Here is a 27,575-nt window from a genome sequence, read left to right on the forward strand (position 1 = left end):
CCCCTTAAAACTGAACTCATCAAAAGATCTTTATCAAAATGGCTATCTTTAACCACCTCTTCTAAAATAGAATCCTTCCCAACAAGCCTTCGCTCTCTCTTCCTTTAACGTACTTTATTTTTCTTCAGTGTACCCGCTGTCACTGTATTATCTATTAATCTGTTTATTGTCTATCTCCTCCACTAGAATGTCTATTGGGACAAAGACTTTGTTTTCTTCACCACTTGATTCCAAGCACCTGGAATAATGCCTGCCACATTGGAGGTACTGAATAAATATTTATGAGATAATTAGGTGAATGACTTCAGCAAGATATGTTTCAAGTTCTGATGTAAACACTGTATTTGGACCAGTGTCTACTCTAAACTATAAAATACTTCCTAGGTCAACACCAAAAAGGGATGGTATAATAAAGCAGGTAGTATAACAACATCATATTACTCCATAATGATACTTGATGATTACTGTCAATAGACCTGGAGTTCCCCAATCCCCAAAAGCTCCCCATCTCTCATCCCACTTCCATTTAAGAACTACATCTACCTTTACTGAAACTTAAAGTTTTCCTTAGAATTTATTAACAGATTTAACAGACGTTGTAAATTGTTCCCACGAGGAAAAGTCAGTTATTTCCTTCTGTGAGCACATCATTCACATTAACGAGTAACCAAACATTGTTTCTTGATATGTAGCCCTGTAACATGAAGCAGTAATCTGATTTACTACAGCCACTAATGATTTCCCATTGCCTTAATTTAATCAGGAAGATGAGACAAGGAGAAACCCTGCAAAAGAAACACAGGCATTTTCAAAGCATGGGTAAGTGAAGCCTTGGGGTACCAAGGTCACCTGTGGTCCATGTCATAAGTAGTTTGTTAACTAAAAATAGTTCAAATACTGAAGTCTGAGAATTCTTTACTTGAAAAATACACAGGACCATGGTCAGTGTCATTTACATTTGCTTCCTTTCTGATACACATTTTTGAAAAAAGGCTAATGGTACCATATCAGAAATTTTGCATAACCCTAGTTGACTGTCCTGTCATTTAAGTAAACTTTGAATTATATTCCTGACAGTCAACTCCAGTGCTTTAAAAACACATGATTTGTCAATGTGTCACACATGGTAAGTGTCACACAGTACAAAAGGCTATGAAGTCAGGCCAGGCTCCATTTCTGCCACTCTTAGTTGCTGTGTGATCTTGGGAAAATTCTCTAACTTCTCTGGGCTCCATAATTCATATCATCCATAAAATGAAGATAAGAAGACTTACTCTTTAGAGTTGTTATGCGGATTGGGACAATGCATGCAAACCACGTATCAAGTACATGTTGTCCCAAGCAAAGCCATTAAAGATGTGCAGCAGATGGAAGGAAAAAACAGTGGGAGGTGGCAGTCTGTTTGCAAACCTCTAACCACAGGCGGCCAAACAGGAAAACGTCCTCCACTAGAAGTCTAGAAATTGAAGCATCTATTGGGACACACACATCACATCACATCACACGCCCTGAGAGGAAACAGCATCTTTCTTCATATCCCAATCAGCATTAAAAATTATTTAGCCTGTACTCTAGCACTGACAATCCTACCCTTAACACTTGCAGGTCTCATTCTCCTCAGCTTATGTGCTGCTGCATCAATTCCAAATCTGACTCCCTGGTGCCTAAAAGCGAAAATGAAAAACTGAGGCATTAATGAATACAGTTAACCCTTACTAGGCGAAAGACTATTGTCCTCTGCAGTGTTCGGGTAGTTGAAACAATAATCCCCCGCTTTAGGCTTTGTCAGTGACAACACGTCCTTTCTAATCTACGCTTCACTGGAGAACGATGGCAATAGCACCCCCAGTAGAACTGTCTGGACCTTCGCTTTCCTGAGTTGCTGCTGTCCCAGCGTGGGCGTGGGTCAGCCTCCAGCTAGCCCGGACCCCAGCGGTGATCTTCGCCAAGAGCAGATACATTGCCTAGGCGTCCCCATCCTCACACCCTCACCGCCCCCACCAGATCACAAGACGCAAAGGGGAAGTTAGTGCCAAACCGAGGAGAACAGCCCCGGGCTCGGGGACTGCCAGGCAGTTCCTGGGCCCCTCTCACCACGAGGGGGACGCGGGCGCAGGCTCCCGGCGGGGAGGCCGCACACAGTACCTGGATGAGCCTCTGGTGGAACAAGGCGCTATGCACGCAACCGGGAACCTCCGCGGGTAACTCCAGCGAGCCGTTCCCGCTGCGGATCCTCCAGCTTCCCCGCAAGCTGACGCTGACCACCATAGCAGCGGAGCCCGCACCGCACAACGCAAGCAGCAGGAGCAGGCGGAGGAGCATGCCGGCGGCCGGTACCTCAGCCACCCACGGGGGAAGAAGCCGCGCGCTTCGGTGAGCCGCGGAAGTTACCCTCTGTTCGGGAGGAGCCGGGGCTCTAGCTCTCCCCGCCCCGGGAACCGCCCCCAGCTCCCGGCCACGCCCCCGGCTCTCGGCCACACCCCCAGGTCAGCTGAGCTGAAAGGACCTCAGCTGCTCCCCAGGCTCCGCAAGCTAGCTGGGAGCGCGGATATCGTGCCGACTGGCCGAAGCCCGGCGCCGCGAGTGTCGGAGCCGCCACCTCGTGCATGGCTCCGGGCTCGGACCGCTGCGGTCTGGGTCCTCCTCGGCTCTTATCCCAGCTGCTCCGGCGACTGAACGGGAGGCGAGAACCGTGCACGCTAATTGGGACACACCAATCTCTGGACGCAAAGTAGCGCACAGCCTCGGGGAGCTCAGGGACAGACAGTAGTGTGCGGAAACTACAGCAAGAGAGGCTCCTCACTGCTTCAGAGAACCGAAAACCAAGGCACCCCATCACTTCAGTTCCCCCCGGTTTCCCCAGACTCTCATCAGTGCTGCAGGTGTCTGCCTGGCGCGGGTAACGCCCACCTCCGGCAGCTCTGCAGGTTTGTCTCAGAACAGTCTGCCCTTCAAACAATAAATAAGTACTAAAGTACCTAATTCGTACGATTGTTTTGAGAGCTGAGAAAATCCGTGTACAGCGTGCAACATAAGGCCCGGCCCAGAGAAAACACAGCACTTTGGCCTGATGTTAGTGGACTACGACCTTCTGTTTTGTAAAGCTCTGCAGAGGAGGTTCCTGAGATTCCGGAAACCTGCATTAATGCGCAGGCAAATTAAAAATCCTCTGCCGCTCACTAGCTGTGGGACTTGGGCAAGCCACAAACTCTCTAATACCCCCGTTCCCAGAACTCAAAAATGGAGACAGTACTCCTTTTTTGGGTTGTGATAAGCATAAAATGAGTTAACATACTTGGCTGTTCCTAACAATGCCTAGGTACCCAAAAAATACCACAGGTTTATTTCAAGTCTCATAATGGCACAGTCTCCTTGAGTCCCATTTTTGCAATAGGATGTAACTGCGATCTGGGAACTTAGGAGGGAATTTCGCATTGCATAAAATAGAATAACATATGACTGTGTTGATGTTATCTGCCTTATTTCTGTATTTAAGCAGAAGTCTTCGAAGAGAAGTTCTCCGCTCATTAAATCCGATTCTTGTTTTGCCTTAGAATGGCCCCGGAATTGCCTGAATCTGTAGACACTGGACAATATTTTATTTTTTCAGAGTCAGCATTTTTCACAAGCCTAGCATCTTGGCTTTAGGGACATTTGGATTATTCAGCCCAAGCCTCTGGCTTTAAAGCTGAGGGAACAGGGTCCACAGAAGTCAGGTGACTTGCCTGTCAGACAGTGGCAGACAGGACCCAAACTCTCCTTTCCTGGCCCATAGACTCCTTGCAGTAGGGCCCATTGATATTAAGGGGGAAAGGCTCTGGCTGGTTCAAAGGTTTCCTCACTCCAGGAGCATTTTACTTTTGATAGGAACGGAGCTCTCAATTCAAATTATATTCCCTGATTCATGGCATTAAATGGCCAGCCCTAGTCTGTTCAAAACTGATAACAAGACTTACGGCAGCAAGAGTGGCAAAGAGTTTTGTTTGTTTGTTTGTTTGTTTTTTCATAAATCCCAGAGCCAAGTCAAAGGAAAATTCATTCCTGTGAATATGTTTGGATATACTCTGTTGTTCTATTAAGAAATATTTTAGGGAATCTATTTTTTTAAGAAAAACAAGAATAGAGACTTATCATTCCTCCTTTCATTCCAAGACACAAGTATGACATCATTTGAATTACTTCACTTTGAAAACATACATTGGTCCAAACCCATAGAATGTACAACACCATGAGTGAACTGTAATGTAAGCTACAGACTTTGGGTGATAATGATGGTAGGTTCATCGATGATTGCAAATGTACCATTCTAGTAGGGGGATGTTGATAATGGGGGAGTCTGTGCATGTGTTGGGGCAGGGAGTGTATGGGACGTCTGTATTTTCTATTCAGTTTTGCTGTTAATCTAAAGTTGCTCCAAAAAATTAAAGTATGTATATATATATATATATACACATATATACATGTATGTATGTATATTCATGGGTCAAAGAAATAAAAGACTCCCAGTTACTGTTTAGTCATGTCAGGAGCTTGCAAGTCATCACTCCATCCTACAAACAAGTAAAAAGCTGAACAAACTGAAAATCAACAGCTTTTGTTAGATCTGTCAGAGAATTCAGGTGAAAGGGCAAACTGCTCCAAATTGGAGAAAAAGACAGGTGGATACAGAGAATCACAACTTAACCAAAGCAGAAACCCATGAGTAGAAAGCTCTGCGAAAACCAGTACTAGGGAAGGAAAATCTAAACTCTAATTTCTGGGACTTCCCTGGTGGCCCAGTGGTTAAGACTCTGCATTTCCACTGCAAGAGGCACAGGTTTGATCCCTGGTTGGGGACCGCATGCCGTAAGGCCAAAAAAAAAAACCACACAAAACAAAAACAAAAACAAACAAACAAAAAAACCTCTAGTTGTTGAGTGGCTGGAGGCTCAGTGTGGACAAATTTGAGAGTTTAAAAACTCCACAGGGGACTTCCCTGGTGGTCCAGTGGTAAAGAATCCGCCTTACAATGCAGGGGACTCGGGTTCCAACTCTGGTCAGGGAACTAAGATCCCACATGCCGCGCAGCAACTACTGAGCTCGTGCACCTCAACTAGAGAGAAGCCCCAGCGCCGCAATGAAAAAGATCCCGCATGCCTCAACGAAGATGCCGCGTGTCGCAACTAAGACCCGACGCAGCCAAAAATAAAAATAAATAAATAACTAATAAATAAATCTTAAAACAAACAAAAACTCCACCGGAATTCAGTCTTAGTGGGTCTCCCACAGTTTTGTGTTTTGTTTCCAGAAGATCTACCAGCTCTCACATTGAAGATTTGCGAGCAATTCCCTCATGCTTCCAGCAGAGGGACGGGGGTAAGGAACCATTTTGAAATACATGATAGCATTCTCAAGAACTACCCTCAAGAGAAACGATTTTATCAGAGCCTAACCTGGGAGAAGGGAAGTTCCTCCTAGCCTTCTTGCCTTACTTAAGGGGCTAAAAAAAACGAGAAGCATTTATTAAATTCACAGCCCAGGACACAAGTTCACTAAAAGACTAAGGCCTAATCATAAGACTATAGACAGCTGCCCCTCTCCTCATACCTTCCCACTATATCACTAAAGGCCTCTTTGCCACTGTTCATTTCACTGCACACATCACGTATGGCTTTCAACAAAAAATTACAAGGCAAAAAGAGACAGAGCAAGCCCTAGAACCAGACTCAGATATAGCAGGGATGTTGGATTACCAGGACAAGAATTTAAAATATTAGGCCAGCACTGGTCTAATACCAGCACCAGACAAAGACATTACAGTAAAAGAGAGCTATAGACCAATATCTCTCATGAACATGAATGGAAAACTCCCTAACAAAACAGTATCAAATTGAATCCAAAAATATATATATAAAAAAAAAAATATATATATATATATATATATATATATATACATATATATATGAATCATGACCAAGTGGGATTTATTCTGGGTATGCAAGGCTGGTTCAACATTCAATCAATTAATGTAATTCATCACAACAATAGGTTAAAAAATAAAAATCACATTATCATATCAATAGATACAGAAAAAACACTTGACAAAGTCCAATACCCATTCATGATAAAAACTCCACACACTAGGAATAGAGGGAAACTTCCTCACCCTAGTAAAGAACACAAAGAACTACACCTAACATTACACTAAATGGTGAGAAACTAAAAGTTTTTCTGCTAAGATCAGGAATAAGGCAAGGAGGTCTCCTCTTGTCACTCCTTTTCAACATCGTATTGGAAGCCCTAACTAATGTAGTAAGAAAAGAAAAGGAAATAAATAGTATACAGTTTAGGAAGACATAAAACTATCTTTGTTTGCAGACGACATGATTGCCTATGTGTAAAATCAACAACAACAACAACAACAAAACACTGAAAATAATAAGCAATTTATAGCAAGGTTACAGGATACAAGGTTAGAATACAAAAGTCTATCATTTTCCTATATACCAGCAATGAACAATTAGAATTTGAAATTAAAAACATAATGCTATTTACATTAGCACCCCCCAAAATAAAATACTTAAGTATAAACATAACAAAAATGTTTAAAATCTACATGAGGAAAACTACAATACTCTGATGAAAGTAATCAAAGAAGAACTAAATAAATGGAGAGATGCTCCGTGTTCATGGATAGAAAGATAGATGCTCCATGTTCATGGATAGAAAGACTCAGTATTGTCAAGATGTCACTTCTTCCCAACTTGATCTATAGAGTCAATGCAATCCCAATCAAAATCCCAGCCAGTTATTTTGTGGATTTTAACAAACTGATTCTGAAGTTTATATGACAGGCAAAAGATCCAGAATAACCCACACAATATTAAAGAAGAACAAAGTTGGAGGATTAATGCTACCCTATCAGGAACTAAGCTGAGCTGGAAGAGAGATCTGAGCTGTCAGGAGTCAGAGTAGCCAATTAAAGCAACAAGGAGCCAAACTGAAAGTAACAGTGAAGACTTCAACCACTTACAGTGATGGTATAAGCAAGAGGCTAAAACTGGAGAAGACGCCAACTCTCCCGTTCCATTGCCCAATAAAATGGCACACCAGTCACGGGGCAGGTGGATCAGCACAGATGTGTGTGTTGTCTCACGTTGACGGAGTCCTGAACAAAAGGCTCTGGCTGTTTTATGGGCCCTGGGGTAGGGGAGGAGGAAGGGCTAGGAGTGGAAAATTGCTGGGTACTGAGTTTGCGTAGGAATAAATGTATTCAAGGTTTCCCACTTCTTCTCTCCAATAAGGAGATCTCAGTGCAGTCACCTGAAGAAGACCTCTGCCCAAGGCCTCAGACAAAGAGAGCAAGGAATGAAGTCAATGAAACTAGGAATGTAAATATGTGAAGAGCATGAACAGTCAGAGGGGCAATAATAGGTCCTTCACTGCAACTCCCTTTAGAGATTATAATACTTAGACTGTATACCAAGTCTGATTGGGGAGGACAGCTTTCTCTCGTGAAGACTTTCAGGTAAAGTCTTTGTAACTGCCTATGGTCAGGCCTGAAAAACCACACTTATATCATATGACCCAACAGATCTAATAGTGCTGGAGATATCCATGGAGGGTCTATGGAGCTTTGGGCAAGCTCTAATAGAAGACTCACAGTGTAGACCCTTATACTCTGGAGCAAGGCTATGTGCTTCACCATAGAGACCCGCTCTGTTGGAAAAATAGGTCCTACTGTACTAATGGGTCTTAGCAGAGACCAAACCTCTGACCGTGGTACACCAAGTGACTATGCAGCCTGAACTGAGGATCTGCAAATCAACCAAGCCATAAAGCTGGGCAGAGGCTGCAGTGTTCCACAGTGGATAGAAAGTGATACATCCAGACTCAAACGCAAGTCCAAGAAAATTACATGAATTGGTAGTCTAGCCTTCCATGTCACTATCTCTTCTACACTGATGATGACACTGATGACCTCAAGGGGAGTTCCTCCTGCCTGATTGACAGAGGCCTGATTCATACCTGGGCTGGTGCAATATGTATTGGAACTGGCCATAAAAGGACTGCTGCCACATTACAGCCCCACTTAGGAGTGGCCCTGAATGACATTGGTGAAGGGAAATGTTCCCAGTGCACAGACTTGTGAGATATATGTTTGTTTTTCACTTCATGTGAAAGGAGAGGTGGCTTGAGGCACAGTTATATATTGACACCTGGGCAGAGCCAAAAGTCTTACTTGATTGATCAGGGCCTTCAAAGAAATAAAACTAGAAGATAGGTGACGTGGAGGTCTGGATAGATAATATGCGGACGGACTGTAGGAGTGGGCACAACACATGCTGTTTCTTTGTAACTCACATTAATGTTCACAAGAGAACATGTACAGAGGAAGCTCTTGACAGCCAAGTACACAGAAAGACAGTCCTATGAATTTTAGCTGGCCTCTCTATGCACCATTCCAGTACTTGACATTGGGCACATGAAGAGAGTGGCCATGGTAGCAGGGATGAAGGCTATGCATGGACCCAACATGGGCTTTCTCTCACCAAGGATATCTTCCTACCTCTGCTGATTGCCCAACCACCCAGCAGCAGAGACTGATGCTGAACCCTAGATAAAGGTACCATTCCTTAGGAGGACCAGACAGCCACCTGTTGGCACATTGATTACATTGGACACCTTCCTCCTTGATTGGGGCATCAAATTGATATACTGAAATTAATAGATTCTGAATATATTCTGCCTTCCCGGACTGCAGTGTCTCCACTAGCACCATCTGAGAGTTGATAGAATTCTTTATTTCTTAAAATGGTACCCCTACCTGTGCCTTAGAAAACAGATCCACTTGATGTAAAAGGAGATGTGAAGATGGGCAGGTAGGCTCATGACCTTGAGAATCACTTATTTTACCAAGTACCCGATCACAGGAGCAGCCAACCTCCTCTCAAAAACAAAACAAAAAAAGCAACAAAAAATAACACACAAAAAAACCCAAACCAGTGGAATGGCCTGTGGAAAACTCAGCTTAAGGACAGCACCTTGCGGGGTTGGAGCACTTTCCCACGGATCTGGTATATGCACTGAACTATGGTCAACATGCGGTGCTATATCTCCCCAAATTAGAATCCACAGGTATAAAAACCAGGATATAAAAGCAGGAGTAGCTTCCCTCATCATCAGTCTCAGTGACTCACTAATGGAATTTATGTTTCCTGTTCCTGAAACTGTTGATGCTGTTAGGTCAGAAGTCTTGGATCCAGAGTTGGGGAAGGTACAGGGTCCCACCCATTTGGAAGTTGTGACTAATACTGTGGAGTCACTCTGGGGTTCTTATTCTAGTGGACCAGCAGGTAAAGAATGAGCTAATATACTGACTGGGGTAATGAACTGATTACCAGATGAAGCTAGGGTTGCTATATAACTCAGTGAAAAGCGGGGAGGATTGTGTTTGGAACCTAGGAGAGGCATTGGAACATCTCTTACTACTTCCATGCCCAGTGTTAACTATCAGTGGGAAATTACAGTAACCATAATCCAACAGAGACAAGACAAGCCACCATGGCAAGATCCTCAGTAGCCCCAGCACCCAGACTTAAACCAATCACTCCCTTGGTGATTCTGGCTTCTATTATCACTTCTAATCTCAGATGAAGCACCATGCTGCAGAACATGGGATCAGGCTTCCCCAGCAACTGCCCAAAGTTGTTTTTCCCAATTCCTCTGTCTTAATTCCTTTTTCCTACACTCTCACTATTCTGGGACTGTACCTCACAAAAATTAATTAATTAATTAATTAAAAATTAGCAATTAAGCTTTGCCTCAGTCACTGTTTGCTAGGGGACTCAGGCAAAGACAACACTTTCTCTCAATTTATATTCATTAGGCTACTCAGTCATTCTAGGGCTGTCCAATAAAAATTAGACCTCCAGAGCAGTTCGATAGAATTATGGAATACTCCTACGTAATTCAAAAATATTTAGTAGTCACATTTTAAAAAGTAAAAAGAAACAGGTGAAATTAATTTTAATAATATATTTTATTTAAACCAATATATTCAAAATACTATTTTAACATGTATTCAATATAATTATTGAGATATTTTACACTCTTTTTTTCATACTGATTTCAAAATCTATTGTAAATTTTATACTTACAGCACATCTCACTTTTTTTTTTTCTTTTTTGCGGTACGCGGGTCTCTCACTGTTGTGGCCTCTTCCGCCGCGGAGCACAGGCGCCGGACGCGCAGGCCCAGTGGCCACGGCCCACAGGCCCAGCCGCTCCGCGGCATGTGGGATCCTCCCGGACCGGGGCATGAACCCGCGTCCCCTGCACTGGCAGGTGGACTCCCAACCACTGCGCCACCAGGGAAGCCCCTCACTTTTGATCTGTATTCAATTTCATAAATTTTGCAGTGAAAAAAATTCACATACCAAATTTGTTCTGAAATATTGGAAGATAATTCTCTGATATTTCTGAACATCTTGTGAGCAGAGGCACTGGATTCTTCTGTTCCAGATGATCTTTTAATAAAGGATGTTTGTATATACATCAGCTTTGGAAGAACAGCCATGTTCTAACCTGTGTAGTTAGGCAGAGAGAAAATTATTTCTTCTTCTGCCTTTTTGTTTTACTTAGGCCCTCAATGGATTGGATGATGCCGATTCACAGCAGGGAGGACGATCTAATTTACTTAGTCTACAGATTCAAATGCTGATCACTTTTGAAAAGACCCTCACCAAATCACCCAGAAATAATGTTTAACCAGTTCTCTGAGCATCCTGTGGTCAAGTTGACACATAAAATTAACCATCACAGTGCACAGTTCAGTGAGTTTTGGCAAACATATATACTTGTGTAATCACACCCCCATTAAGATACAGAATATTTAATCCTAGAAAGTTCTCTTGTGCTTCTCTCCAAATTCCTCCCATTCCAGGTAATCACTGTTCCGCTTTCTAGCATCATGGTTTAATTTTGTCTCTCGGATGTCATGCAAATAGAATCATACGCTATGGTTTTTTTTTTACTTCTTTTGTTCAACAGTGTTATTCAAATTTATCCATGTCATTCATCCTTATTCTTGAAAGATATTTTCCTTGGTATAGAATTCTAGGGTGATAGCTATTTCTTCTCAGTGTATTGAAGTTAATATTCCACTGTCTTCTGTTTCCGTTGCTATTGAGAAATCTTTCATTTTTGCTCTTCCATCAATCAACCTATTGACTTTTTTTTTCTTTTCTTTTTGCAGGTAATCTACTTTATTTGCAGAGGAAATAACAGCTCTGTACGGATCCCTGGACTACAGGTGGGCTGCACACATGCTATTCAGGTGTGTAATCCTCCAGGCCACAAGAAGCTGTGTGCAGGCCATGCAGGAACTTTGGTTTCCATGTCAAGGGGGCTGCAAAAAGATTATCTCAAGAGGGGCTGCAAAAAAGATTATCACCTGGCCAAGGCTGCAAGGTCACAGATGGATTGTGTTCTGGGCCTGTGGAAATTTGCTAAATGTCTTCAAACCCTCCCCAGCCAACCCCCAGCCCATACCAGGAACAGCTGGAGAGCCTCTTTTTTCCTGCAATATCCCTCCAGTGCCTTCTACTGAGAAAGCTTAATATTGTGTTCGTTTTAAAGGGAAATCTTAAAGGAATTCAGTTGTTTATCACAGAGGATATATATATATATATATATATATATATTTCTTTCCTCTCCTGTTTCAGAGCACAGGCTCCAGACACGCAGGCTCAGCGGCCATGGCTCACAGGCCTAGCCGCTCCGCAGCATGTGGGATCTTCCCGGACCAGGGCACGAACCTGTGTCCCCTGCATTGGCAGGTGGACTCTCAACCACTATGCCACCAGGGAAGCCCCACAGAGGATATATTTACTGAAATGTGCATTTAGGGCCTAGAAGCAATAAATTGAACTCAAGCTCCAATTAGACATATGTTAGACTGATTCACATCTCCATGTTTCTTAGACTCTTTACATCTCTTTGTGCTACATTCAGAATTTCTTCATAACTTCCACTGCTCTAATTCTTTATTCATCTATGTCTGTTGGGCTATTAAACCTGTCTTCTGAGTTTAAATTTCAGTTATTCTATTTTTTTTTAATTTCTGGAAGTACTGATTTTGGTTAATTTTCAAATCTGTCATTTTTTATAGTCTCTTGCTCTTTATTCATATTTGAAACTTTTATTTCTGGCATAATGATTAAGAGGTAAGACTCTGGAATTTCATTACCTGGATTTATATCCCAACCTCTGCCATTAACTGAGTAACCTTGGGTAAGTCATTTATCGTCTTTGCTCCTCAGTTTCCTCATCAGTAAAGCAGAAACAGTCATGTAAGTATATGTCTGTTAATTAAGTATATGTTTGTTGATAATAATGTAAGTGTAAGTATATGTTTGTTATGAGAATTAAGAGTTAAGAATTAAGAATTCAGAACAGTTCTTGGCACCTAAAAATTATTACCTAAATGTCGGCTACTGCCTTTTGTGGCTGATTTTTTGGATAGGAAATTCATATAACATGAAATTCACCATTTAAAAATGTACCATTTACTGACATTCAGTGTGTTCACAATGTTGTGCAACCATCACCTCTATCTACTCCCAAGGTATTTTTATCACTCACAAGGGAGACCTCATACCTGCTAAGCAGTCACTACTCATTCTTTTCTCCCCTGCACCCAGTCCCTGGCACATATCAATCTGCCTTTTGTCTCTGTAGATTTAACTATTCTGGATATTCATACCAATGGAAGCATACAATATGTTTCCTTTTACGTCTGGCTTCTTTCACTTAATATAATGTTGTCAAGATTCATTTACATTGTAGCATGTATCAGTAGTACATTCCTTTTTATGGCTGAATAATATGTCACTGTATGGATCACATTTTATTCATTCATCCATTGTTTCCATCTTTGACTATTGTGAGTAATGATGTGGATATTCATGTACAAATATGTGTTTGAACATGTTTTTAATTCTTTTGTGTATATATCTAGGAATGGAATTGCTGAGTCATATGGCAATTCTGTGTTTAATTTTTTGAGGAGTTACCAAACTGCTTTCCATAGAAGCTGGATCTTCTTACATTCCTACCAGCAATGTACAGTGGCTCTAGATTCTCCAAATCCTCACACTTAATTTCCATTTTTTAAAATTATAGCTATCCTAGCAAGTGTGAAGTCGTATCTTATCTTGATTTGCATAGTAATGATGTTGAGCATCTTTTTCACTTTTGCTGGCCACTTGTACATCTTTTGTTTTTTGTTGTTGTTTTTTTTTAAGAAATGTCTTTTCAAATCTTTTGCCCATTTTTAAATTGGGTTTCTTTTTGTTTTTTAAGGATTCTTTATATATTCTGGATATTAGACCCTTACCAGATATGTGATTTGCAAATACTTTCTGCCTTTAGGTTGTCTTTTCACTTTGATAGTGTCCTTTGATATACAGAAGTTTACAATTTTGAGGAAGTCCAATTTATCTATTTTTTCTTTCATTGCTTGTGCTTTTGGTATCATATCTAAGAATTTATTGCCAAATCCAAAGTCATGAAAATTTACTCCTCTTTTCTTCTAAGAGTTTTATAGTTTTAGATCTTCCATTAAGGACTTTGATCCATTTTGAGTTGTTTTGTATATAATGTGAGGTAGCAGCCCAAATTCATTTTTTTTTTTTTGCATGTTAATATCCAGTTGTCTCAGCACCATTTGTTGAAGAGACTGTTCATTCCCCATTGAGTGGTCTTGGCACCCTGTTGGCCATAATACGTATATGAGCTTATTTCTGGACTCTCAATTATATTCCATTGGTCTATAAATTTATCTTTATGCTAGTACCATACTGGTTTGATGACTGTAGCTTTGTAGTAAATTTTGAAATCAGAAAGTATGAGTCCTCTTTGTTCTTCTTCAAGATTGTTTTTTTGTGCTCCTTTGCAATTCTGTATGAATTTTTGTATCTCCCATTTCTGCAAAAACAATCACTGGGATTTTGATAGGGTTTGCATTGAATCTGTAGATTGCTTTGGGGATCACTGCCATCTTAACAATAATAAATCTAATCCATGAACACAGGGTGTCTTCCCATTTATTTAGGACTTTTTTTTTCAGAAATACCTTGTAGTTTTCAGTATATAAGTTTTGCCACTTCCTTGGTTAAATTTATTCTTTTCTTTTTGATGCTATTATAAATGGAATTGTTTTAATTTCATTTTAGGATTCTTCATTGCTTATAGAAATACAACTGAGGGAGTTCCCCAGTGGCCTAATGGTTAGGATTCCAGGCTTTCACTGCCATAGCCCGTGTTCAATCCCTGGTCAGGGAACTCAGATCCTGCAAGCTGTGTGGTCAAAAAAACCCCCAAAACTGATGTGTTGACTTTTGTATCCTGCAATTTTGCTGAATTATTAGCTCTAATAATTTATATTCTATATCACATCAGCTGCCAATGTAGTTTTACTTCCTCCTTTCCAATTTGGATGACCTGATGTTTTTTAATGTCTGAGATTTTTGCAAGTCAATTCCTACTCATGGCACCATGTTCCTTTGTACTTTTATTTTCCTTTCTGATTTTTAACTGTCAGCTATTACTGAGTCCCTGCAGAGTATGTTTGCTTCTGCCAGCACTGTGTTGCTCTGATTTGGAACAACTTTAAAAAATAAATCTTCTGCTTGGGCTTTCTCAGACTACCTATGTAGTAAGATTTAGAGCTACAAATCTTCACAAAGGCCAAACTATTATTACATATTCTGAGAGAATACTCTCCTGCCACAGAGCATCAAAATTCAAGATATGCAAACTCCTCATCCTATGTATTACGGATGGGTTTATCCTGTTTGAACACCACTCTTTGGATGCATTCTGGGCTTTGCAAAGATCATGAAAATACATTTCACTGGTTCTTCAAGTGTTCTCAAGATGAAAGCTAGTTTCTGATTATAGTCAGCTTCCTTTTTGGGTTCCTGTTTCAATTTGGTTTTGGCTTGAGAGTACTTTTTCTTGACAGATTTTTTTTAAAACACATTTTTTAAGTGTTTTGTCCCACCATGTTTAGTTGCTTTTTCACAGGAGAGATGGTCAGTGTAATCATCTATACTGATAGAAACTGAAATGTCCATCCACTCACTGAGGTGGCCTTTAGTCAGTCAAGGTTCCATTAATTACTTTTCTATAGTATACTGAAGTTTTTGGTTTTTGTACTTTTGGAGTTAAAGAAAAACAAGGAATACTTTTGGCAAAGCCTAATATTTAGCTCATAGTCATCTATTAAATATCTGACCACCTAACAATGTGCCAGGCAGTCACCTAAGTCATGTAGGGGAACAAAACAAAAATCCTGTTCTTACAGAGCTTACATTCTGGGGTGAGGTTGGGGAGTTAACAGTAAATATTACATTTAAGGTGGGTATTACAGAATATACCACGGTGCACTCTACAGTGGCAGTGCTGTGCTGGTATTTTATATAAAATAGTTGAGAAAAAAACACTGATGGGTTGACATTTGAACAAACCTAACAGGGAAGAAGGAGCCATAGTTTATCTTTGATAATTCCAGGTAAAGGGAAGAACAAGGGAAACATCTTGAGGTAAGAAAAAGCCCGCTGTGTTCAAGCCTCAGCAGAGGCCTGTGTGACGGAGCTGAGGAAGTTGGTGGGGAAGAGTGATTAGGGAAGAAGTAAATGTGGTGGGAAAACTCATTCCAGCCTGTAAATTGCTTTGAGGATTTTGGCTTTTGTTCTGAGATGAGAAACCATTAGGTTTGGAGCAAAGCGATAACATGATCAGATATGGTTTAAAAGGAATATGCTGGCTGCTGTGTGTGGGATAGATTACTGCAAAGTAAAAAGCAGGGACACTACTCAGGTTATTCCAAGAATCCAAGAGATGATGTAGATTTAGACCACTGTGACAGCAGTGAATATGGTGAATAGGTAGATTCTGAAAAAAAAAAAAAATTTAGGTAGAACTGACAGAATTGCTGTTTCATTTGCAAGTGTGAGAAAACAAGGTTAATGCCTAGGTTTTGGGCCAGTGCAACTAAAATGTTTGTACTTTCTGAGGACAAGAGGTAGGGGCATGTGTCTGCATGTAGAAATCAAGCCAGTCATCCTTTACACAGCCAGATGGGATGATGAATAGGAAGCTCCTGAACAGGAAGTTCAGGAGAAATGGCTGGTAGGTCAGCACATCACAATGGTTAACTGTGTTCTTAAGCAACTAGGGCATGAAAGTACTTCATTATTTGGCCTTACCTGACAATACTCAAATTTGATATGGTAAACAAGGAATCGAGGTTACACAGAGGCTCAGACAATAGTAAGATGAAAAGTAGTTATTTCATAAAACCATTTTCTACAATACAGAAAAAAATTAAGAGGGCTCTTAAAGTTTTTTAAATACATAATTTCATCCAGAAAGTGTACAACTTGGGAAGAGATTATCGACAACGGAATGTTAAAACAACATATTCCATGTAAAAAAGCAACTATCAGGAACACTGTGTACCAGAGTTATTCATTAAAAAATTCTTTAAAATGAGGCAAAGAAAGGAACTAGTAGTTAAACAACAGAGTATCAGGAAAGAATGCAAAATATTGGTTAATTACTGGGGACCTGAAAAAAAACACTCGGCTAACTGCAATCTTCCTAGTCTTCCTAGAACTTTTTGACCTTTCAACACAAGTTCTTCCGTAACTTTTATTTTGGAGGGGGAGGGGCTGTCACGTCGTAAAATTCTGGTCCAAATACCCTTACTGTTTATTTTTCTGTTATATTGGGAGAGTAGAAAGTTTTAATAGCTACCTTAGGGTACGTTCAGTATCTTCTAAATTCAATGAAGACTAGTAACACCCTTCACATGACATCTTATGTATTCAAACCACCTCCCACAGCCCCCCAAAAGTTGCTTAGGCCACAGAATGAGACCAGGGCTCAAATCCTTGTTCAGCTAGGTTATCTAGCCAACACTTAGCAGGAAAACTCTTGCACCTGGTTACTCATTTTAACTACTACTTGGCTATTGGCTGAATTATGCATACCCAGAATAAAGTTATGTTTTAGTTATAAATTTGAATGTCACTGGGTTAGACTGTTACTCAAATTAGTTCACTGTAGGATGTTAATAAATCTTAATATTATTAAGTAAACATGTAAACCCACAGTATTAAAAGTACTATGAATTTGTCATTGTTAGAAATGTAATACTTGGGCATACAATATAACAAGTTCTCTTACAGCCATGAAATATCAAGAGTAAAATGAGTAAACATCATAGAGTCGGAAGTATCACTGCCGTAGTCTACTACAAGGGAGAACTAGGAGCAGCCTTCACCTGGATGGTTTTTCAAAAAAGGCCACTGGGTACCATTCCATAGTTTCTGTCAGTGGCCTGGAGAGGGGTCTGATAACTTCCATTTTAGAGAACTTCCCAAATGATACTGATTATTGCTGGTCTTGGGGTCACTTTTTGAGAATCACTGTCCTAAATTCTTTACAGACCATAGTTTTTGTTATAACTGTAAGAAATTCAAAAATAGAACTCACACACAGTATTAAGTTAAAGTGTGGATTTCACGTTAGCTGGAATTACTGAGTTAAGACCAGAGTGTCTTTAAACACAGACTTTAATGGTAACAATCCTTTAAGCTCTATTAACCTTAGCTATTACAAGTGTTATGCAGATGTCACTATTAGACAATATTTAGTGACTTGCACTGGGTTCCTCATAAAATAGACAAATTCACTTAAAACTGTAATCAACAATCATTTAACAGTTTTGTTATGCCAACACAAAACATGGCTAATTTGAGTCACTTCCAAAATCACTAACACAGCATGATCAGTATCTGAAGTATGTCAACTAAGCCATTAAAAAAAAAAGTGAGTGTTTCACTACCCCTGAGACCACCAGTTAACTGTGGTTCATACTTTAAAAAATTGTGAGTACACCCACACAAGAAAGCAGAGTAGTAAGTTATTTGTTTTCTTTTAAATCTGATTATCACATTGCAAACCTGCCCAGGAACAAAAATGAGTCACTTAAAATATAATTTATCATTAACAGCTCAACTGGACTATAATCCCCATAGTTAAGAGAAACTTAAGTATTTAAAATCTGAGTTATGCATTAAAAGACATAGGAAACAGGAAGAACCAAAATCAATTTTTAATCTAACGATCACTTCAGTCCTATACATGGCACTAGTAATATATATGGGGGGGGAGGACAAATTCTTGGATTCTTTTGAAGGTTTCATTGCAGATGATCTCAAGTCCAGTGTTCATACATTCAAAAATGTTGGTTTTCCAGGTACTTTACTGTTCTTTTAAACCTGGAGAAGCCTTTATGGCTTATTCCCTTAGAAGTGACATACGAAATATAGAAAGCATCAAGTCAAAGATACAGAGAACTGGACACATCTACTAATCAGTATGACAATAGTTTAAGGAAGTCATCTCTATAAACACTTAAGGGCTGTCTATGGCTAAAAAGGTCAATTTGAAAGCCAATTAGGAATCCAGAAGCTGACAAGTATGTTTTATTCGTGGTTGGCTTTTAAGAAATGATATGCCTACTATAAAAGCTGTTATTTTGAGGGAATCTCAGTATTTATTCTAAAAATAGAGCCAAAAAAAGTTTCTTACCGTGTGGAGAGGTATGTTACTAATTTCTCATTTGTATTTTGAATCCAACAGTTTTAACAGTATGACATCTAACCTTGAGTTATTTTTAAAGCAAAAGATAAAACAAAAAATTCACTCATTGGAAAACTGTATAACTGGATTGATATTTCTCAATGAAATGCTTATTACAGAATTAACAAAGCCAAAACATCTTCGGAAGGCATGCATTTCACTTTCAGTTTAGAGAAGAACCTTAAGTCAATAAATCATGTCCAAACTACATATTAAAATGTTTATAAAAATCAAGCTTTAACATTTATTTTATATCTAACTTTCCACATCTGTGCGCAGACAAGGAATAAGATTGCACATAAGTGTAAGCAGTGCAAAAATGTGGAAGTGGAAATGTCACAGATGTGCTAGAAATTGAATACAGGACTGTAAGAAAGCAACGGACAAATCAAAATAACTAGGAAAAAGTAATAAAACTATAGGGTCAGAATTAGGAAGGGTGAAGAATGATAATGCCCTTGTTACTACAGAAGTTAAATAAGTGGCACAGATAGCACTTGTCAAACAAAAAATAATCCAATAGCATTGACTTTTATTCATTCATGTTAAGTCACCTGAAATGATATCTGTTGCATTTAAATGCTCATTAATGTAAATGGCTGAACAAATTCATTTTAATGGATACTCACTCCATTAAAAAAAAAAAAACTCAATATCCCACATAGTTAAGTCACTTCAACATAGCCTTATGACAACTCCCACACCAAAACAGTACTTTATTTTGTAAATTTTGACCCATTATTACTCCCATGTTATGGTTTTTTCAGCTGTCAAGTGTACAAGGTGAAGAAAAAATTTAGTTAGATAGGGGTTGCACCTGGAAAATAAATTTCTTAAACTCCATATACACGTTTCAAAACTGCTGGGTCCCAAGTCCATCAATGAACTCCCGGGCTGCCAGTATCATGTGCAGCATACTAAAGCTACACTATCTGAATAGCTTATTAATTCTGCATAAATCAGGTCAATCAATGTGTCAACCTGTAACAGACTGCACACTTTTAACTGAACATGGCAAAATATTCACTCTCTAGAACTTTACATCATCATTTGATGTCAAACAATGAAGCAAATCCCAACAGTATATACAAAAAACAGCTTTGCATTTACAAAAGATTGTTTCCCATACTGATTAATCCAGGCAGCTAACTCATTGGTTTATGCAACTTTATTGAAGAAAAATAAATCAATTACTAGCAGAGCTATTAGTTGATCACTCATCCATTGACAACTTGCATCATTTATTCAGTGCTATATTAAACAGTGTATTGGAAGATAGATTAACTAATAGCTCCAAGCCTCCTAACAATTTAAATGAAAATTACAAAATGTTTGAGACCCTATTTTGGAATACAAAGGGTGTTTGACTTCCAATTTCCATTCTCTGTAGAACAAGAACAGGTCATTCCTTTATTGACATGCATAAAATACATCACATTTTCTGTTCTGCTGATGCTATAAATTCAATACCAATTCTCCAGCCACATCAGTTATGAGCATAAAGTATATCATTTAACCTCAAATCTCTAACAGTGGAAGGCTTACACAAGAATGGATGCTGCTAGAATAATGCTGCTTCCTTTGATGTGGCAACTGAGCATCCATCTCCCTCCCCCTCTGATGATTCTTCAGCATGTTAGAGCAGTGAGGAATGGTTTTAGTCTCATAACCAAGTTAGAGTGAAGACATTGGCCACATAATACACATGCTCCATTTTTTAAAAAATTCTGAATCTTGGGCAACTGTTCTCTTGTAACTACTTTACAGTTTCTAAAAGCAGTTATTGTCCAAAGCTGGAAGAACTTAAGTCTTCTCAGATGAGCATGTGAATGAATGGAGGGAGGTAAACAAAAAATAAAATTAAAAAAGATGAGGTCTGATAGGGGAGCAGCCGGATAAGAAAATCAAAAAAGGAACAGTAATTTAAAGTTTATTCCAGCTATAATGCAGGTTATTCTGACTTTAAGGTAGCATCACATGGCATACTTCTGAGTCCATTCCCGAGATATTCTGTTGTACCTGTAAATAAAAAAGATGTTATTTAAAAAGTTAAAATAATTTTTAATACTTAAAAGGGAAGGAAAGAATCTATTTTACCTCTAGACTCACCAGGGAGTCACCTTTAATGGCTATGATTAGAATAAAGCCAACAAGGAAGAAAAAGCACTGATACTCAAAGCAATGTAGGAAACGAGAACTTTATGCTTCAATACAATGTCCTATACACTGAAAGTAGTATTTTAATAAACACATAGAATGGCTAACAAAAATCAAAGACCTTTTCTGTCTCCTACCACTGAGCTAATGTTCTATTAGAAACTCTAGAACTAGTATCCATCCCAACAAATTTTAACATTTAAAATTTTTTTTACAATTCATCAGAACAGCAGATTCTGTACATCTATAGCAAGTTCCATTAAAGCCAGACCAAACAATGAACGAAAACATTTTTATCTGAATCCTAGACTTTGAAAAATTACTTGACCCTGGATATTACCAAAAGAGAAAATGCCTTTGAGACTTCGGCACAGGCAGAAAAGTAGGACACTGGGTAAGGTGATAAAGAGCAGTAATTTTCAAGACGAGGTGGGTGTGTCATGTGTTAATCAAAACCACGTGTTACTTTTAAAGTGTGGTGATTGGCGCTAACAAGCCCCACTTGAGACCTGATGAATGAGGAATGAGACTCTGGAGTACAACTGGGGCATCTTTGTTTTAAAAGAGCAACAGGTAATTCATACATGAGCAAGGTTATTTATTACTGAGGAAGATCACTAATACTGATAAAACGCTATCAATTTCTCCTTGTATTACAACCATGCCACAGGCCACTTACCCAAACAAATAATGAAGTGATAACTTTAAGAAACAAATATATAAAAGGGCATAGGAGAACTTTTGATTTATATTTACAGTTTGACCTCTATAAAATATTAACTTCATTTCAAACCGAGAACTAAACATAATTCAACCATTTTTCTAACTTTAACATATAAGATTTCTTTCCTCCAATTCATGGTTACTTCATTTAAGGATACCTCTTGTAAAGCCAGCACTTTAAAACAAAGGTTTTTATTTAGCATACGGGGAGCCACAAAGTATAGCTGACACTAATGCATGCTTGTCAGTAATAAACATTTAGTATAGATGGTAAGGTTTAAAAGAGTTTCTCCCTTACATTGTTATCTCTTGGCAAAATTTTAACCAAGTTACCACATTCCATATAGTACTGAAGTTTAAAATATACCAATTTTAAAGTTAAAATTTAAATACTGTAGTAGTTTGAAAAAGAAACAAATTTTCTTTTCTTACTGGTGCTAGATAACTGGTTTGCCATGCAAAAATACTCTCAAGCAATAATGACTACTGGGTATACTTTCACGCTAGACAGAGATCAAGCAGTTAAATGTACAGTTTTCAGAAAACTGCCATATCTGTTACCTTTTGTTAGTTAATACAGTGCCTTAACGCATGCAGCACTCAAGTGCTGGCAGTACCATGAATAAGCGCACCATAGAGTGCAGATCCTCTTACCCTACAACATAGCGTATTTCTCTGTCCACTCTCTTGCTAACCTATTGTACCTAATTGAACAAGTATACTTAGCATTAATTATAACATACAAAAGTTATGATGGTAAAGTTGTACATACATAAAGAATTCAATATATAAAAAATTTAGACCAAATTTTTACAACAGTACCGATATTTTTTTTCAAAAACATAATTGGGGTGAAGAAAAAATACCTTTCTTCCTCAAAACAAAGTGACAAAACGTTGAACATGTTAGAAAAATAAAACATTTTAGATGGGCTATTTATTGCCTCATAAACCAAAACCTAGTAATTAAAAAAAAAAAATCACATTTCAGTAACTGACTTTCTGCACATTTCAACTATCATCTTACCAGAAATAAGCATCAAGTCTTCTTGGCGTTGCCATGACGACTTACAGCAAAGTATAAGCCTAACTCATTCATTAAGAAAAGCCACTTTTTATACTGTTTTCTTAAACTAGTACATACTTACTTATCTCTGTCTGTTTTATAGATCCGTGCAATCTCTGGCACTAGGGGGTCATCTGGGTTTGGATCACATAGCAGTGAACAAATGGATAAAAGAACTGGAAGAAAACAAATGCCTGTTACCCATCATCAGGAATTTGGATAAATACAAGTATTTAAAAACACGTATTATAAACCTCAATCTTCAAAAGATTTTTATTAGTTTATATCTTAATCTCCGTAAGACAAAGCTTTACAGAGATTCTGCTTTATAGGAGACAAGTTCCTGGTAGGTAAGAAATACTAAAAATAGATCTTTGCTGGCATCAAGTTTACTGATTAGCTATAAAAATCTGCCAAAATCAGGGGTTCTAAGACAGTCAAATGATGCCATATTAGTTTATATTACTTTTCTTTTTTTTGCCGTACTGCAAGCCATGTGGGATCTTAGTCCCCCAACCAGGGATCGAACCCGTGCCCCCTGTAGCAGAAGCGCAGAGTTCTAACCACTGAACTACCAGGGAATTCCCTTTTAAAATAGTTAAGTGGTGTAAGAATTTAAGTAACTGGAGTTTCTTGGTACTCTGCAGGGTGGGGAGACCTTGAATAAAAATACCTGGGGAACATCTGTGCAGTATTATTCTTAGCTGTTTGCCATGATAAAAAAATCCACTTTCTGTCCTGCTCTCGGAGGAGTTTCACAGAAATTCACAACTGCCCCCACTGACTGTATGTTTTGTTTCCCTGAATTTATAAGGTAGAGACCATATCACAAGAGTACTGGTTAAATTTAACAACGCCAAGATTACTAAGTGGGCCTTCAACTCTAGCTCTTACCCTGCCCTGTTCAAAATATCAACATAAAAGATGCCAAGCATCATGGAACATGTACCTAATTCATTCTAAATGTCTGTTATGTGCCAGACACTGTGCAAGGTTTTTATAAAAGTTTAAGATATAAAAGCTTAAAGTGGTCAAAAAACAACATTATTATCGCACATATAATTTTAAACCCAAGTGCGGGGGCAGATATAAAATTAAACCCACATTTATAGAAAAAGTATTCAGTATTACAGTGCATTCCCAACGATGGTAAAAAAAAAATAACCTGGAACCTAGTATTAAAGCTTTCTTAATACCAGATATCTGGTGTTAAGAGAGCCTGATCTGAAAAGAAACTTGAATGTATCCAAGAGGGTGAAAAACAGGCCTAAAATTATGCCTCACTTAAAAGAATTACAGCAGCATTCACCCAAATTGTTTTTCTTTCTCCCCGCAAAAAGTATTTCCTATCAAATAAAATTTTGGGAATGCTACACAGTCCCTTTAAGGAGATTCAAAAGCACTGTACAAGCATATGAGAGGCTTTATGATGTCCTGCCTTAAAAAACAAATGAACAGGGGCTTCCCTGGTGGCACAGTGGTTGAGAGTCCGCCTGCTGATGCAGGGGACACGGGTTCGTGCCCCGGTCTGGGAAGATCTCACATGCTGCGGAGCAGCTAGGCCTGTGAGCCATGGACGCTAAGCCTACGCGTCTGGAGCCTGTGCTCCGCAACAGGAGAGGCCACAACAGTGAGAGGCCCGCGGACCGCCAAAAAAAAAAAAAAAAAAAAAAAAAAAAAAAAAAAAGTAGAAGAGTAGAATTTATCTACAGGCCTTCCCAAGACTATACATTTTAGACTATTATTAGGTAGAAAAAACCTACCATGATCAAAAAACACCTAACTAAAGGTTTTTAACAAAGGTTTTTTATCTAAAAAATAATAAACACAGGAAAGCAAAATCACAATTTTTCTATAAGAAAGCTCAAGTTTCAAAAGCTCTATTAACTTTTGGTATATCATTTTAGCTAAAAGGCAACAAGTGAATGAGATGTGCAGGTGGCTTGGGACTGAAAAATACTGCAGAAATCAATTTGTTCCTTTCCCCACCTTTATCAAAAAGTTGTCATTATAAAAATACTCAGAAAAGTAGGCTCAAAAAGAAACTCCTTTAACTATTAGAAAATCAGCCTCTCAAGACTTTCTCTAAAACTATTTTACCTTTAGAAATAGTTAAAGCAGGAGACCACTGTGATCTTAGAATATCGAGACAAATGCTGCCATTACTGTTAATATTTGGATGATAAATTCTTGTTGTAAATGCAACCTAAAAACAAAAACAAAAACTTTAGGTATTTTTCCCAAATAAAAACAAGCACCCTAAACTTCGGCCAGAAGACTTTAAGCAAGACTCAAAATACTGTTAAAATTCTAAAAAATCAAATAGCTAAAACCTAATTAATACACCTAAAAGGACCAAATATTACAGAAACTGGTTTCTATATTCTGACCAAGATCCCTCAGGGGCTCCCCTATTTTTAATTAAAATGGAAAATACAACTTTGGGGCAAAAATTTTATTGTCAGTGATATGGTGGGCTGTTCTGAAGGTTAACTTTTGGCCCTACCATATCATGAGTATCAAAGAGCCATTTGAAGGGTATTTAACATTCACTTAAAAATAAGAAACTTCCAGATGTAAACCGAAACACCCAGGCCAGCTCATTTAAGGCATCGAGTTACAAAGGTATGTATTTGAGCCTCCATTTCCACTGTACATAAAAAACACAAATTTGAATATCACAAAGGAATTTCATCTAAAACAACTATCATATTGCACCTATAATTGTGAAGACAGTTTTAGTGAAGTGCCAATGTTCTATATATATTATGTTCCAAAGTTATTCATATAGATTGAGTTTATCTCAATGGCTCTGAAAAGTTTTGATAAATTTACTGTTACGTGTGCAAGCTCAAAGCCCAAAATGTATTACAGTCTGTCTAAACCCCAATACAAATACGGTATAATTTTTAGCAACATGTGAAAATGCATACTGAAGTTGGATATTTGGAAGCCTAGTATTATAAGACACTGTAGGGGTAATAATCCAAATCTGTATAAGCACAATAAAGGGGAAAATAAAAAAATCTTTCACATGGTATATTTGAGCCTTGCAACATTAAGGATACGGCAATTCTCACCTCCACTTACAAAGTTCAAATCCAGATTTAGCTGCTCTTTTAACTAAAGGTTAAGAGTCAGCATTCAACATCTGTGATTCAACTCAATATATACATTCAGCCTCAATTATTCTTATTCACTATACGTTCATATCAATTTAGCCTTGACTTACACAGAACCCTAATTTCTAAGAATTAGAAATTCTTATTTTTGGAATAGAACACAAATCTATACTCACAGATTTGGAGGGGAAATACTTGCCTTAGGTGGTTTGAAGGGGTAGTCTGTAGGAAAATGAATTGTCAAAAAGAATACACCGCCTTGATATGGGCTGTCATTCTGTGAAAAGAAAAATATGCTTAACTCTGCTATTTTAAATATTACTAGATAATTCATGTAACATTTCTATTTTCTAAGCATTTCTCTAATATGAAGCAAAATTACCTATTTACACTGCAAGAGTCTAAATTATTCCACAATGAAGTTCGTATTAATGAAAAATCACAATATTTACTATAGAACAATGAACCCGACTTTACTTAGATCCTACTTTATGTAAGTTAAAGAAATTTAGAAAAAATAACCCAGAAACACAAGGTTCTAGACCCCAATTCTCACAAAGTATACTTAGCAATAAAAGTCTACATAATAATGTACCAAATTATAATTTGAAAATATAAGTTTACATTTATTTGTAGAATATTTCTTCTGATGATAGTCATATATACACAAATGGCTTTGTTCCTCAACAGGCTATTCTGGTTACTGGCAAACCAAAAAGTTAGGTCTTGTAGGTAACATAACAACTCCCTTCAGGAGGAGAAGTAGAAGAGAAACAGAGTATGTTTTTAAAGAAAGTTTAGTTCCCAACTGGCTCCTCAAAATTCTCATTTAAAAACCATGAAGTCTTGGGACTTGCCTGGTGGCACAGTGTTCAAGAATCTGCCTGCCAATGCAGGGAACACGGGTTCGAGCCCCGGTCCAGGAAGATCCCACATGCCACGGAGCGACTAAGCCCCTGCGCCACAACTACTGAAGCCCACGCGCTTAGAGCCAGTGCTCTGCAACTAGAGGAGCCACCACAATGAGAAGCCCGCGCACCGCAATGAAGAGCAGCCCCCGCTTGCCACAACTAGAAAGTCCACGCGCAACAATGAAGACCCAATGCAGCCAAAAAAAAAAAATAAATTAAAAAATAAAAACCATGAAGTCTTTTCTTCAAAAGCACACTACTGAGTTCTCTACAGCCAATCAATACACAGGATTACTAGATTTGGAAAACTGGAATGTTTGTTTGGTCCATTTCAACAGAAAATACAAAATTTTAAGCTATAGCACTACTTTTTCTCCTTAGCTGTCCTGCCCACTTTGAGTATGAAGAACTCCTCAGTAAATAAATACTATACAATGTTAGTATGAAGTAACACTTGGGAGAAACTTGCGAGTATTTTACATTTAATTTATTAACCAATAAAAGGAAAAAGACACCGTTCCCATTTTATGAGTAAAATAGGACTTGAAATAACTTAGTGAAGTATACAATTGGTACACGATAGAACCAGGATTCAAACCCAGGTCTTCTGAAAACCATTGCTTGACTCAGATCAAAGAATGACAAAAGATGGTGATCCAGTCAAGGATTTTAAGGTCAAAGTTTTTTTTTTAAAAAGGGATTGCAGGGGCTTCCCTGGTGGCGCAGTGGTTGAGAGTCCACCTGCCGATGCAGGGGACGCGGGTTCGTGCCCCGGTCCGGGAAGATCCCACATGCCGCGGAGCGGCTGGGCCTGTGAGCCATGGCCGCTGCGCCTGTGCGTCCAGAGCCTGTGCTCCGCAACGGGAGAGGCCACAACAGTGAGAGGCCCGCGTACCACAAA

At 38.7% G+C, this 27,575-nt stretch overlaps 2 protein-coding genes across 5 annotated transcripts in view; both read right to left on the bottom strand.

The window, feature by feature from the left end:
• Window positions 1-2,344, bottom strand: part of MANBA (mannosidase beta) — a 133,063-nt gene extending 130,719 nt beyond the window's left edge. The window contains exon 1 of the mRNA XM_007463815.1: window positions 2,146-2,344. Within this exon, the coding sequence (XP_007463877.1) occupies window positions 2,146-2,322 (177 nt within the window). The 5' untranslated portion in view covers window positions 2,323-2,344. The remainder of the gene's footprint in view (window positions 1-2,145) is intronic.
• A 17,505-nt stretch (window positions 2,345-19,849) lies between these two features.
• UBE2D3 (ubiquitin conjugating enzyme E2 D3) overlaps window positions 19,850-27,575 on the bottom strand; it is a 28,170-nt gene continuing 20,444 nt past the window's right edge. For 2 of the 4 annotated variants that reach the window (XM_007463817.1, XM_007463816.1), the window contains exons 5-8: window positions 25,963-26,040; window positions 24,742-24,847; window positions 22,724-22,817; window positions 19,850-20,715 (exon numbers count right to left, since the gene is read on the bottom strand). In XM_007463817.1, the coding sequence (XP_007463879.1) occupies window positions 20,670-20,715; window positions 22,724-22,817; window positions 24,742-24,847; window positions 25,963-26,040 (324 nt within the window). In that variant the 3' untranslated portion in view covers window positions 19,850-20,669. Of the gene's footprint in view, window positions 20,716-22,231; window positions 22,281-22,723; window positions 22,818-24,741; window positions 24,848-25,962; window positions 26,041-27,575 lie in introns of those variants that run through there. The other 2 variants (XM_007463818.1, XM_007463819.1) reach the window with 2 other exon arrangements.

This window comes from Lipotes vexillifer, unplaced genomic scaffold (genome assembly GCF_000442215.2).
Source record: "Lipotes vexillifer unplaced genomic scaffold, Lipotes_vexillifer_v1.1 scaffold49, whole genome shotgun sequence".
NCBI classification, from domain to species: domain Eukaryota; kingdom Metazoa; phylum Chordata; class Mammalia; order Artiodactyla; family Lipotidae; genus Lipotes; species Lipotes vexillifer.